Source organism: Carex rostrata, chromosome 22 (genome assembly GCF_964058835.1).
Source record: "Carex rostrata chromosome 22, lpCarRost1.2, whole genome shotgun sequence".
Taxonomy (NCBI): domain Eukaryota; kingdom Viridiplantae; phylum Streptophyta; class Magnoliopsida; order Poales; family Cyperaceae; genus Carex; species Carex rostrata.
In genome coordinates, this window is record NC_135939.1 from 1,413,178 (window position 1) to 1,427,328 (window position 14,151).

General features: G+C 33.7%; 1 protein-coding gene across 1 annotated transcript; it reads right to left on the reverse strand.

The window, feature by feature from the left end:
* Nucleotides 1-3,363: 3,363 nt before the first annotated feature.
* On the reverse strand, nt 3,364-9,494 carry LOC144573818 (MICOS complex subunit). Its single transcript, XM_078323573.1, has 11 exons — nt 9,256-9,494; nt 9,103-9,169; nt 7,889-8,623; nt 7,023-7,268; nt 6,443-6,520; nt 6,234-6,326; nt 5,067-5,186; nt 4,912-4,989; nt 4,272-4,451; nt 4,093-4,194; nt 3,364-3,806 (listed from the first exon to the last, which is right to left on the reverse strand). The coding sequence occupies exons 1-11, from the start codon at nt 9,264-9,266 to the stop codon at nt 3,573-3,575; spliced, it is 1,944 nt and encodes a 647-aa protein (XP_078179699.1). The 5' UTR covers nt 9,267-9,494; the 3' UTR covers nt 3,364-3,572.
* Nucleotides 9,495-14,151: the final 4,657 nt, after the last annotated feature.

Genomic DNA, 14,151 nt, shown 5'->3' on the forward strand with positions numbered 1-14,151 from the left:
CGCGATCGGGAAGATGGTTTGAGAAATGAGATTCAAAAAAAAGGTAACCCATGATCTGATCGGGAAGGTTTAAATAGGCGAAGGATTTGAATATCCGTTGAAGGTGGGGACCATCGCTATTAAAGGCAAGTGGATAAAGCTTGTGGACAGATGGTGGACAAAACCCAGTGGACAGAAACATTTTCTCTTAAATAAATTACATCCTGAGAAAATGTATGAATGTTATTGTAAGAAGAATATTATGCTAAACATGTTATTTTTTTTATTTGAATATTTTGTTATTTAGTTAACGAATTGAATTTGTTAGAAGAGTTATTTGTGATTTTGATTTGTTTTACTTCATAAAAAAAATTATTAGTTAGAATTGATTGTATATTTGTACTTTAATTTTATATATTAATAATTGTGATTACATATGTATGACATGATAAGTTTTGATAGTTTATTTGTAAAAATAATAAAATTATTATATTTGTATTATTCGTTATTCGTCTACTATCGTTTCATTACCCACTAATTTTAAACGGTATGGGTAGGGTAAGGTAAAGCAAATTCTTAACATGTTTGGGTAGGATATGAATAAGGTCAATTCTTAGTAGATATGGATATGAAAATGGTTCCACCATATCCGTATTGTACCCATTAACACCCCTAGCACCCATGCAGCAAAAACGGAAATAAATCTGCTGTTATTCCAATATAATATATAACAGGGTCTTGTCATTCTCATTCCAACCATTGAAAATTTTCAATTCACGTATCTTAATGAAGAGATTTTTCCATGGACGAACATCAACGAAATTGAAAGGCTGAGATTGAAATAAGAGGACCGTATTATTCCATTGGAATAACAGCATATTTGTTTACAGCAAAAACTCGTATCTCTCTAGTTAAAACCTGTCACAAATTTTAAAGAACCCCTACGTTCCACCTCTAATCTGAAAAAACGATGCGTACAATAATTCAGTACTATACTAACGGTTTATAACATGCGTCCTGAAACAATACTTTCCAAATGAAAAAATTTAGTACTAGAGTGTCAATGTCTTATTAAACGTTTCCTCAATCCGTATCGTATTTAATAAGATGAGTGTGATTAAGAATTTATGAGCCGAAATTTTTATCCATAACATAATTTTTTTTCCAAAAAATCCAAACATAACATCACTTTTTGTTCATATCATTTTCCTTCTACCACTGACAATGCCAGCAGTACTATTTCCCTCGTACTATGAGCATTATCAGCAATAGATAATTTTTTTTATCTAAACTTCTTAAACATAACTAAAGATCTGGTTGGAGCATGTATGGTTAATAATTTTTATACTATTTGAAATTTTTTTGTTGACTTTGTTATTTTTATATATTAATACTACATTTTACAATTTAAAATGTTGATTCTTGTAAAATAATATTTCCTGATAAATAATTAACATGCCGTAGAAATTTTATGTGTATGCAGATATAATGTAGATCACATCTCAGTTTTATTTTGACACATTAAGTTTTAATTGTTTTGTTATTAAATAAAAAAAGTGGAAGCAATGTATTTGAACTCTCCTTCTTCATATTTGTATATCTGATAAGCTAAAAAATATATATATATTCTTATTCGTATTTGAAAAGTTAATGAAAAAAACTTATTCATACTCGCCTTATCAAATATGGTATAAACCTAGTAAACGGATAAAAGAGTACTATTGACATTCCGTGTGACAATCCATTAAAAATCTCAATCCAACACCACAACCGATGTGCATGGAGAAGTTTTGGTTCATGTTTCAGAAATGGCATCCGATAGCGAACACATTAAGAAATGGCGACTGGAAAAGCGACTATAGGTGATTCTCCTGGCGACTCTACGTCTGCCTTCTTCCCTTCCCCAGACGCAACACTCCTCACTGCCACTCTCTCCACTATTAGATTTTTTCACCTCTCAATCCTACATTAACCTTTGCGCAGTAAAATCTATATATGCGGTATGTAGTAATTTTTTGCATGCATAACTAAAACTACATTTAAAAATACCGCTTCTAATCACTCCTAACTACTTTAGCCAGCTTTTAAAATATACAAATATATTATATATATGTGTGCATTTTATAGTATTCAGATTTGCATTGTAAAACAATCAGGTGTATATCATGTAATTATCAAGTGTAAATTTCAGGTTGTCCAAACAATAAGTATGAAAATTCAAATAGCAAACGTGCATATGCAATAATCAAATATGCATTGTACAATAGTCAAGCATGCATTGGGAAATAATTGAGTGTGCAATTTTTGGGTACGGATAATGAATGCCAAAAAATAAGATAATTATTGAGAATTGTCGAAACTCATTTTAACTTTGTCAAGCCAGTTGTCACTAATTATTTTATACTGAAAGGCACGATAAACAAGCGCACATTCGTATAATTTATAAGCAACGGTTATCCAACCCGTTAAAAGATATGGGAGGTACCGATGGAGTTACTCAAAGGCTCATTATTATTATTATTATTTTGTGAGAATCCTGGCAGATGCTGCCAAGTTGTTTTCATTGAATCCAAGCTTCAAAACACACATATCACAAAAGCAAAAACCTAAACGTGCATTTTAGTTTAACAATTTGAATTATGGTATCGCTGGTCAAAGATTTCCCAAGAGCAAGAAAAAGATAGTCTAAAGAGAAATAAGGTCATGTTTGATTGCGGAGTAAAATTAACGAGGATTAAATTGCTTACTTCAAATTAACTCACTTCTTATTCCATCTTATTTTTGTATTTTACTTTTTGTTTGGCTACTTATAAGTAAAGAGTAAGAGAATTACTCCACCTCTTACTCCACAAACAAACACAACCTAAAAGACTAGAACATTTTGCTTGGTAATAAAATCTGACCTATTTCAATTATATTATTTTCTAACTTCATTTTTAAACATGGCAACATGCTTCTTCACAACAGAAAGCAATTTTTGTTTTTAGTCATTTGCTATGGTTTCTTGCTTCGTTTCTTTTTTCTTTCCTTCTTCATAATTTCTTGTAATTTTTCAAAAAAAAAGAAACAAAAAAGAATATTAAGGCTAGACATCCACATTTCTTAAAAACAAAACTTATTTTTCTAAAAGATATTCAATATCCATCAAGCAACATGCCTATCCTTTACCTCCCTCGACTTTCCGTTCATGTCAGGCAGATTTTATCTCGTAACATTTGCACGAGTTCTGGCAAGCTTTTGTATGTGGCTAATGGTTAGTGGTGCATGTATTAACATGGGAAAAAATTTCTATTAAATATTAGCAAAACTGTATATTGACTATATTCTATTGGAATTTATAAGTACACAAATCTGTATAGTAATTTGAGTTCCAACCTCTTCAAATGTCAAGCAAGCAAAATGACCAAAATTCTTATTAGACTCAAATTCCAGAAAAAGGTCTCGGATAAAGTAAAACCCATATATGTTAACCAAAACTTTATTAGCTCGATTAATAGAGCCCGAATGCTGCCAACCTTTTTCACTGAAACACTTGAACCCTAACTAGATATATCAAGATATAATGAAAAACAGAAACAAGAAAACGGCATACTTCAAGAGAAAGTGATAGAAGAAGCATATGATTGGAGAAGAGAGAGAGTCTGCTCAGCTATGGCACGGGCCCGCACCTGTCTGACCCACTGTGCAATAGCCTCTTCTGCTTGACTACCATGCAATCCTATTTCCAATGCATCAGCCGCTTCCGCTAATTTACCATTTACAAGCAAATTCTCAACTCTTGTTATAAGTGACTCAATTCCCTCTCCAGATTCATTGTCCTCTTTGATCTGATTATTAAAATAATAAATCTCAGAAAAGAAATACTAAACTAGTATTTTATTTATTTCTCTTAATCTGACTTCATGCAAGCTGCATATGCTATTCAGTATAAACTTGGAATCCAATCTTGATTTCAGATTACATCTTCTGATGTTATTTTTAAGCATCTAAAAGAATGTTGGTATGCTACTCATAAGGTTAAAAAAACTCAAACACGTCATGTAATTCACCAATAAAAATACAATGTTGGTTTTTTATCGGAGAATTGGATATATAATAATTTTGCAGTACTACCTTGATGGACGAGGCAAGGCGAGCCACAGCATGAGTCAACATGCCACCACCACTAGAAGGAATAAGGCTGAAACGCCTCAGTGCCCCCTTCAACGCGTTAAACTATTAAAAAATAAAACAAATGTTAAATACATTCCTTTTAAATTCAACGCAAAATAGACAGTAAAACAAAGACGTGCCTTTATGCTAAGGTCTATTTGGGTATCTGTGCCGCAATCGAGAGCCTCATTAGGAAGGGAAGAAATTGCCAATGACAAGAGGGTATCCTTGTCAATTCCTTCAAGAGATTTACTCAACAACTCGACCTCTCCCCTTAGTGGGAGCCCTTTTGAGAGCGCATCTTCCATCCCAAGTGTTGCCTGTTTAAAATAAATAAATAATGTTTAAACAAAACCCCAAAGAAATACTCAATTATCAGCATATATGATGGACACTAGACAGTTTTTGGTTCTATTCACATACAGCAACTTACTGGAGAATGCAAGATTAGTTGACCACAAAAATATGCCATTTAATTTTTTTCCATATTTTAGTTTCACAATATCTTTTCAGAACCAGCACAATACCAATCTTAGAAAAAGAACACTTGCTAGAGTTAAATAGGTCAGAACTGTTAACAGAATGAACCTTTCTTCTCTGTAATGTAACAGCAGCATGGCATTATTTGAAATCCAAAATATTCTGGATCGGCAAATTTGACAGATGTTGGGTGGTGTGCACAAATAAGATAGTGGGTGTTAATTGCAGAAGTTGAAAACTATTATTTCAATTACTTCTGAACAACTGTTTTGTAGGAGAAATGAGAAATATGTGACTGACCAAAGCGAGGTTGTGAACAGAGTGACTTTGCCGTGCTTCTTCTGACCTCGCATAAAATGCCATACACAATGCATTTATCTACACAATTTAAAAATTGGATCAGTAGATGAATCATTTTGTGCCTGTATCTAAAAGGAAAGAAGCACAATATTTACATTGAGGTCTGCTTCGGCAATTCTCTCTATCTGGGTTGCTTTCTCCTTTGCAATAGCAGCTGCCAACTCAGCTTTCGTCAACTCCTGAACCCTCTCCAATTGTTTTCTGGCTTCTTCTTCCTGCATCGAAGTTTGGAAAAGAAAAATGTTGAGCTGAGATCTTAAAGTCGGCATTTAAAGTATAAATTAATACATAATCTGTAGGAACAGTAGATATTCACACAGAACACTTAAGCAACCAGTAGTGTCACAGTGATGGTCCTAATAAATGTCATAGACATGTTAAGTTCCATTTTTCACCTTAAAATTTTAAATTGTCTGGGTACTTCAGCAAATAGAGATATTCACCATCCTTATAAGCTGGTAGCAAACTAATGACACCAGGAACTAGGGGTGTTCATTGGGTTAGCTCGGTTAAAACCGAATTAAAATATTCATGGAAATAAATATGAACTATATATATCAGATGTTGACATTACACACATTGTTCAGCTCCATACAAAATATGTAGATGTTCTATAATATCCAAACCAAAAAAATTCTTCATTTTAAGTACAAAAAAGTCAGCAAACCATTGATTTCACTAAAGCATGGATTTGAACCATATAGAGTTTGGTCGGTTCGGTCTTTTCGGTTTTGAAATCTAAACCGCAGCAAATATAAAAAACCGAAGTAAATCAAATATTCAATCGAATCAATCCATTTAAACCAAAAAAACCCAAACCATTTAATCCAAACATTTTTGGTTCTGTTGAAAACCAAATAAATTGGACCCAATGAACACCCCTGCTTACAGTCGCTTTGTAAAGTACAAATTAATAAATAATCTGTAGGAACAGTAGATATTCCCATATGAAGTTAGATCTATAAATACAAATAGAGCATATTCGCACCGAGCACTTATCCAATCAGTAGTGTGACAGACTCACAGTGATGGTCTTAATGGATGTTATAGACATATTAAGTTGCATTTTTTGCCTTAAAATTTTAACTTATCTGGGTACTCAACAAATCAAGATATTCACCATCCTTATAAGCTGGAACCAAACTAATGACACCAGGAATTGTTCAGATCTGGTACCACTATCTATTGTTACCAGCCCAGTTGGATTAAATTGAGATAATTGGTTTGGGTTCAGAGGTTAAAGAACCTGGTATTAGAGATACCTTTTGTTGCAGTTCCTCTTGCAGCTTCTGCTGTGCCTTTTCCTGGACGCCCTTGATTGTAGCAACTGCCCTTGCTTTCTCTTTGTTCAATTCCTGGAATTGTGGAACATATCAACATACAACTGCCATTTGTTCCAAAACTCTTGAAGAATAAAGGAGAAGCAAATCTTTTAACAAAAGAAAGTAAATTGCTAAAACAAAATCCATACCTTTTCCAACATTGCCACCTCTTCAGCTTTCTTTACTAGCAATACCCTTGCCTCCTTAAGCTCCCTCTCATACTTCTCCTAAACAAAGTAAAATGAGTATTCACAATGACTTTCTTAACCCTAGCATCTAAGATTATAAAATAGTCTAGTATTATGGAAAATTCCACCAAAAAATTTTACTGCCTCCAAATATATACCAACCATTATTTCATTTGTAACAAAAGCCCGACCATTTGAAAATAAAGGTTATGTTAATCAAAACTCAAAAGTAAACTACTTAGTCTCTACATTTCTAGTTTTCAATCAAGATACTTTCTAAACAGCACATACCAACTAAGGACCTGACATAACCATCTGTGTTTCATTTTTTTAGCTTTATTTCGGAGTTAGGGGGGCGAATAATGGCTTTGGGACAAATTCTCAGCATTCAATGGAATTTTCAATTTCATTGCATAAATCTAAAGGTTGTTCCAAGTTGAAAAATGAGAGAACTAATAGATTTTTTTTTAAAAGTGCCACCAAGATATTGGGTGTACTTTGTTATAGACCAATAATAGTATAAAAATAAACAACAGAAAACCTTGAGCCTCCTTTTCTCTTCTGCAAAGATATAAGCATCTGAGTCAGCTTGCTGTCGCTCAGCAGCACGTATAGCTTCAATCAAATCAACCACAACCTTTTGCTGATCAGAGTCTGAGTTTCCACTACTTGTTGCGTTAGCACTTTCAAAATTCTCTTTGGCAGTATTCTCTGTGTTGTCTTCTTCTTGGAGAGAATACAACTCGGCAAGTGACTTAGGTGGCTGTGTTTCGGCATTTACAGGATCCTACAAGTGTATTAATTAATGCAATAAATTAATATGGAACTGTGAGTCAATTTTTTAAGCCAAAAGAAATCACAATGCCCCTGAATTTACATTATATGTGAGAGAGCTCTTATTTTTATGATGGAATAACAAATTAAATCTGGAATATAAGTGAAGTTTACCATACAGTTTGACTATAAATTATAAATATATGCTTCACTAGAAGAACATGACAAAATAGCTCCTACAAGACAGAAATATAGACTTTTATTTATCTTGGTCAAGGTTTCTAATGCAGGTCACTTGCCTCATTTCAATGCACTAAGCCTTTCATCATAATAAAAACCAGCTGTCATAAAAGATTAAAGGTTTGTACATATACATTTTCAATTTACAAAACAGGAAGAGGAGTTATTTTACAAATAACAAAGACAAAGAAAGAGATTTTTGCAATTGTATTTGTTAGAAAAGCTAGGGTTTCACCTATAGCAACAGCGAACAAAGACATGATAATTTTGGGGCAATTTCCTCTCATTATTTTACTCTAAAAAATAGAGTTTGTACTGAAATGTAAAGCTTACATATACAACAGTATTAGAAGATAGGGGATAATTTTGAAAGTTCAAAAAATTAATTCATACCTTTTGCATCTCAGAAACGGTATCTTGTGGTTTACCATTCAATGGACCAGCTTCTTCAACTTTTCTTGAAATAGTAGCCAAGTCATAAGCAATTTCCTCAAGTTTGTCAGATTCACCTCCATCTGCCGTACTCTTATTTACATCATCTTCAGAATCCTTTTCTGTGTTTTGTGTTACAGATTGAGGTTCCACTGGTTTAACATTTGAGACGGCCGGTTCAACTTGCAAATTACCTTCTGGTACACTTTCTTTTATACTAATAGATTCATCTGATGGTGCCACGGGATGCAACTCGGGTTCAGCCTTAACTGTGTCCGGTTCAGCTAATTTAGGTGGAGCTGACTGTTCAGTTTCTGTTGCAACCGATTCAAGTGGGGCCAGCTTTTCATTTTTTGGTTCAATCGATTCAAAAGGGGCCGTATTTTCAGCTTTTAATTCAATTGATTCAAGTGGGGCCGGCTTCTTGGCAGGTCTATCTTGATTTACAGGTACTTTCTCAGTGTTTTTCGCAATTGTGACATTTACAGGGGCTTTTGCATCCTTCAAAAAAGAGTCAAAGTATCCATAATTGTATGCTAAACCACCGCCGCCTAGGATGAAACCGCCCAACAGTAAACTGCCGAGCAAACGACTGCCTCCTGATTTCTTCTCCTCTTCAGATGGGGACACTTTTGGAGATGGATTTTTTGGGGCTGAGGTGGAAAGGGTATTTCTTGCAGAGAGACAGTATGGCATCTGCTTTTTGATAACAAGTAGATGATACAAAACAGATGTTTAATTAACTTGCAAACAGTAATTTTACTTCTTGTTAGTTTTGTGAACATAAAGATTTCATTGTGAAAATTTTATATCATTTCATGGGGAAAATCTATTATTGGAAACAACTATAAAGAAAAGAAGAAATATAAGAGGAAAAATAATTTCCCAGTTAATAAAAATTACAATCACTGAGGTGTGCCTACAGTCTACTATTTTTTATACATTCATAGATCATAGTCTTCCAAAACATTAATTAAATTTACTATTTAAAGTCAAAAATTTCCAAAACATTAATTAAATTTAGCTACAGCATAGATTTCTCTTATTGGAAGAAACCAAAGTCTACTTGCACAGATTGTCCATTGTACAATTTCGTATCTAACGACCCCAAAACTATTTTTAGTAAAGTCAAAAATTAAGGAGGAAAAAAAAATGAAACAAAAACTGAAACATGCCTGTGATGTGATCGTCCGAGGATGGGACCTCGTAAGGGATCGAACCGAAGTCAAATCCCGAATGCACCTGAATTACACATTCAACAATTCATCGATCATTTCTCGCAATAAGTTAGTCCAAAATCGATTGCGAAACGAAAACAAAAGAAGTACCTTCGAAACATCGGTAGATACTTGTTTCAGAAAGTGCCTAAGGCTATTTTCTGGAGCACAGCCTAAGCTCCAGAAACAAGAGTCGGAGGGGATGGGAAGGAAGGGGAGGGGAAGAGAGAGAATGGGCGAGGAGGAGAGAACAGTAGCAAACGATCACTCTGTCACTTCCCTATCCGACGGCCTTCCAAGATTTAATATTTTTTGGGCTTGGGCCGAAAGGGGATCGGGTCTCGGAGAATTCGGACCTCGCAGGTACCTGAATTCATATCTTCTCTGCGGTACCGGACAAGAGAATATTTTAAAGTTAGTGAATCCGGACCGTTTTTTTAACTTTGCACGAATCTTAAAAGCACAAATAATACTGGTTCTCTGGAATTCTCATCCTCTCCAATACCGATAAGGGAATCTTTTACAATTACTAGATCTGAACCGTACTTTTTAACTTGGCACGAATCTCAAAGCCCAAAAATGGGCCCCCTACAGTGACCCGAATCCCAAGCCGGTTGAGATTTAATCTCAAACTGTAAAGTAAGTGATCCTCTGCAATAATTGTGCAATACCTGAGAGGATACGGGTTCGGTTCTCTGTGCTATTCTTGAATAGGTACTGGATTGAGTTAATCTGAGCCGTAAAATTGTGAATCCCACTGTCCAATATATGAGAGAATTCTTATCCGCAGCCCGCATGTATCTAAGGTGCAATAATTAAATCTGGACCATTCTTTTAATTTGGCACGAATTTCAAAATGGAGTCCCTATAGTTTTCATAGGCATTGGATTGAGTTTGACCCGTTAAAAATAATCTGATTCGTCTGTTTATATATATTGCACCTTATATATCTAGGGAGATACATACTCGATCTTGCAGGTGTGCGATGTTAAAATATGAATTCATATCCTCTGAGGTAACATAATATTTTTGTTTGAATCACATGATCAGAATCTGAGCCAATTTAGTCCGAGGTGGAACGCATGAAACCGCTTTAATAGTTGTTCGGATTCAGATTGGACAGTCCATATCCAATTCATTAGTTGATACGAATTCGTTAAAATCTTTAACTGAATATTCAGTGTTACAATTAGCTGGCAGAAATAGTAAATTAAAGTTTCTGTTGAGAGAACAGCGCAGCTAATACAAACTATAGTAAAAATTTAAACAGAGCTGTTTTGACTTTATGCAGTGCATGAACAATATCTAATAATTTTGACTTCATATAGACATAGAGAGTATAGAATCAAAACAATATTTTGTTTGACTTGTGCCTATAAGCCAAAACTACTCGATCTCTTAAGAAATTTATCCCAAAATTCATGTCTTTTTCTGGCGTCGAAATGAATTTATGCAATTGGAAACAAGCTCCAAGAGCCATAATAATAGCCATGTACCAAGAGACTACATTAACTAGGCTTATGCAGGAGGACGTACGTAACGGGCTACACGTTCCCACCATTTAAACTGCCATGAGGTTATGTGATAGAATAATTATACTAATTTTCTCACCCTTGTTCCTCATTTTTCCTCACACTCTCTCCTCAATATTAACTTCCTTAACATCCTTTATTCCCTCATTTATTCCGCTAATAATTTCTATTTATCCCCACATTAAATTAGACTGTCATTTAATAACAATCCCTGCATTAATTATGTTGTCCTCTAATAACAATCTCCGCATTAATTATATTGTCCAAAAATAACAATCCCTGCATTAATTATACTTTCATTTAATAACAATTCCCGCTAACATAAAGTATTTATGCATGTAACATAAAATATTTATCCATATAACATAAAATATTTATCATTATGCTTAAGAAGTATTTATTATTGATGTTTCACTAAAAGTTACAGCTATGTCTGTGAAGTATTTATCCATGTAACATAAAGTATTTATCCATGTATCATAAAATATTTATCATTATGTTTGAGAAGTATGTATTATTGATGTTTTACTGAAAGTTGCAATTATGTCTGAGAAATATTTATCCATGTAACATAGAGTACTTATCCATGTAACATAAAATATTTATCATTATGTTTGAAAAGTATTTATCATTGATGTTTTACTAAAAGTTGCAGTTATGTATGAGAAGTATTTATCCATGTAACATAAAATATTTATCCATGTAGCATAAAATATTTATCATTATGCTTGAGAAGTATTTATCACTGTTGTTTTACTAAAAGTTGCAGCTATGTCTGTGAAGTATTTATCCATGTAACATAAAGTATTTATCCATGTAGCATAAAGTATTTATCATTATGTCTGAGAAATATTTATCATTGGGGTGAGGGGATTGTTTATTTAATGGTCTCCAGTTGTGTGGGGACAATCCAAAAAAAAAGAAATTTTGTGCGGGGATAACTAACAAGTATTTATGAGGGAATTGTTTATTTAATGGTCCCTAATTGTGCGGGGACAATTGATGGATTGATTTATTCAGTCATAAATAGAGATCATTGCATACAGATTAATACTTTGCAAATTCAAGATAAATACTTTGATGCTTCAAGTTAAATACTAACAGTTTCTGCGAAGTATTAATGATTGAGCGGTCCTCCCATGACTTTTTTGGCAGTTTGTGCGAGGTTGAGACTGCGGGGATTGTTATCAGGATCCTATATGATATAGGTATATAGCACCGTAGCAGGAATTCATATCACCTAAAGGTAACTCAAATTTTGAGTTTAGATCCGGACCATCTAATCTTCTTTAGCACAAATATTAAAGTGGTCATATACTGGGGCGGATCCACTCCAATTAAATGGAGATCAATTGATTCCATTAATTTTTCAAAAAAAAAAAAAATTGAGTAAAGGTTGGAGGTCAAGCCACTCAACTATTTAATAACCTTATTATTATAACAAATGATTTTCCCCCATTCAAGTTTTTGAATCCATGACCTCTCATATAAAAACCATGTATCTTTGTCACTAGATCAAATACTAGTTTTTGTTACTTTTCAACATTTATAAGTGCATACTTAGTTTTCTATATAATTTAGAGCAAACAGTTTTTGAGTATTATAAAATTGACCTCCAAATTCAACATACAAATTTTATATAATTGACTCATTAACCCCTATTAATTTTAAAAATTTATAAGTTTATTCTTTATTTTCTATATAGTTTAGAGTAAAAAGTTTTAGGTACTATAAAATTGACATTCATATCCAATATGAAAATTTTATATAATTGACCCCGCTACGTGTAACGTGTTTGACCCCCATACTCCATAGTTTGAAAATCTAACTCCACCTCTGATTCTATGCATTTCACCTTAGACCGAATTAGTCTAGATTCTGATTGGACAGTTCAAATCCAAACTCAAAATTTGAGTTACCTCAGAGGATCAAGGCATCAGGCCATCAGGGAGTCATTAAGAAGTACCAATAGGTACCAGTCGGAACTTCTTTTTGTTAAGAGCACTGTAATGAGATTTTAAGTTTGATGCATGCTGTAAAAGGTTAGTTAGGTAAAAAAATCCATTAATGTAGAGAGTTCAAACCATCCGAAAATCGTAGTATTTTATCGATCTAATATAATTGTAAATTTAAAAATATATAAAATTTAATTGTTAAGTACATTTATATATGAAAATCATATTAAAAGATTCAAATTGATTGTTTGAAATTTAAAAATAAAGGTATAAATATGAAATAAAACATGAGTAGAACTAGAGTGTTCTAATTAAGTTTAACCCAACAAATCAGCTTCAGATGACGAATCCGAACTATTGAAATCCGCCTACGTTACGAGTGATGCATCTACATGTGAAATTTTTAAACATTCAAATTAATTTAGTATAAAGTCCATCGGTCAAAATTATAAGGTTAATCAATTAATTTTAATGCAGTCATTTTTTGAACGTCTTTTGACTGCTTGGCTTTATACTAAATTAATTTGTTTAAAATTTTCACACGTAGATGCATCACTCGTAAGGTAGACGGGTTTTAACAGTTCAAATTTATCATTTAAAATCAATTTAACAAATTTTAGACTTGACTTGATGAACTTAAAAATACCCTAGTTCTATGTTTTATAGCCTTTACCTCGAACACCTCAACCTATTTCTATTACTAATAATATTTATTTTTTAATTAAACAAAAGAAAATCAAATAAAAGCAGCATCGGAATGGTGCTTCTTACAAAAACACAACACCGAAATTTTGATTCAGTGGAGAAGAAAAATAGTTTGCTCCACCAAAATTTTCGTTCGGTGGACCAATGTTTTAATTCGACCACAATTGCAACACAATTGGCCACACGGATTATCCTTCACTATAGCAATGGTTCAACAGAGCACCATTTTCAGCAATTTAAAATTGTTTAAATAGCCCTTACTTTTCTTCTCTCTTCCACATCCACCATTTTTCTTCCCAGAATTCATTTGAGCTAACTTTTTTCATTATTTTATCTCTATAAATTTGGTTGGAGTAGTGCTATCAAAGGAGCAGAGAGGAAGAGAAGAAGAATGAAAGGAGCGCGTATTTTCTGGGATCCGAATCTGTTGAAATCCGAGGTCGGTACTGTTCACCCTAAAATTTCTGCAATCTGAATCCAGCCGTCGAACTGTTCCGAGAGACGTGCAAGGAAAAACCAGTTGTTTCGAGATGCGTTCTCGAAAAAATTTGATGGTTGGATTTTTGGGACGAAAATACTCATGTCCTTATTTCCACAGCACAACCCTGCGCTCCTATCCGCCTTTTGTGCCTTTTAAACATCCTGATCCATAACCCATTTTTTTCCCATTAAGCCTTTTACCTTCACCTTTTCAACTCTTGGTTCAGTGAAAATAAAGAGAACCGTGACCCGTGCGCATGGTAGCACACCGCCGCCCCCTCAGGGATTTGTGTTGTGCACACCGCCGCCACCTCTTGCCTCTTTTGCCGCCGCCA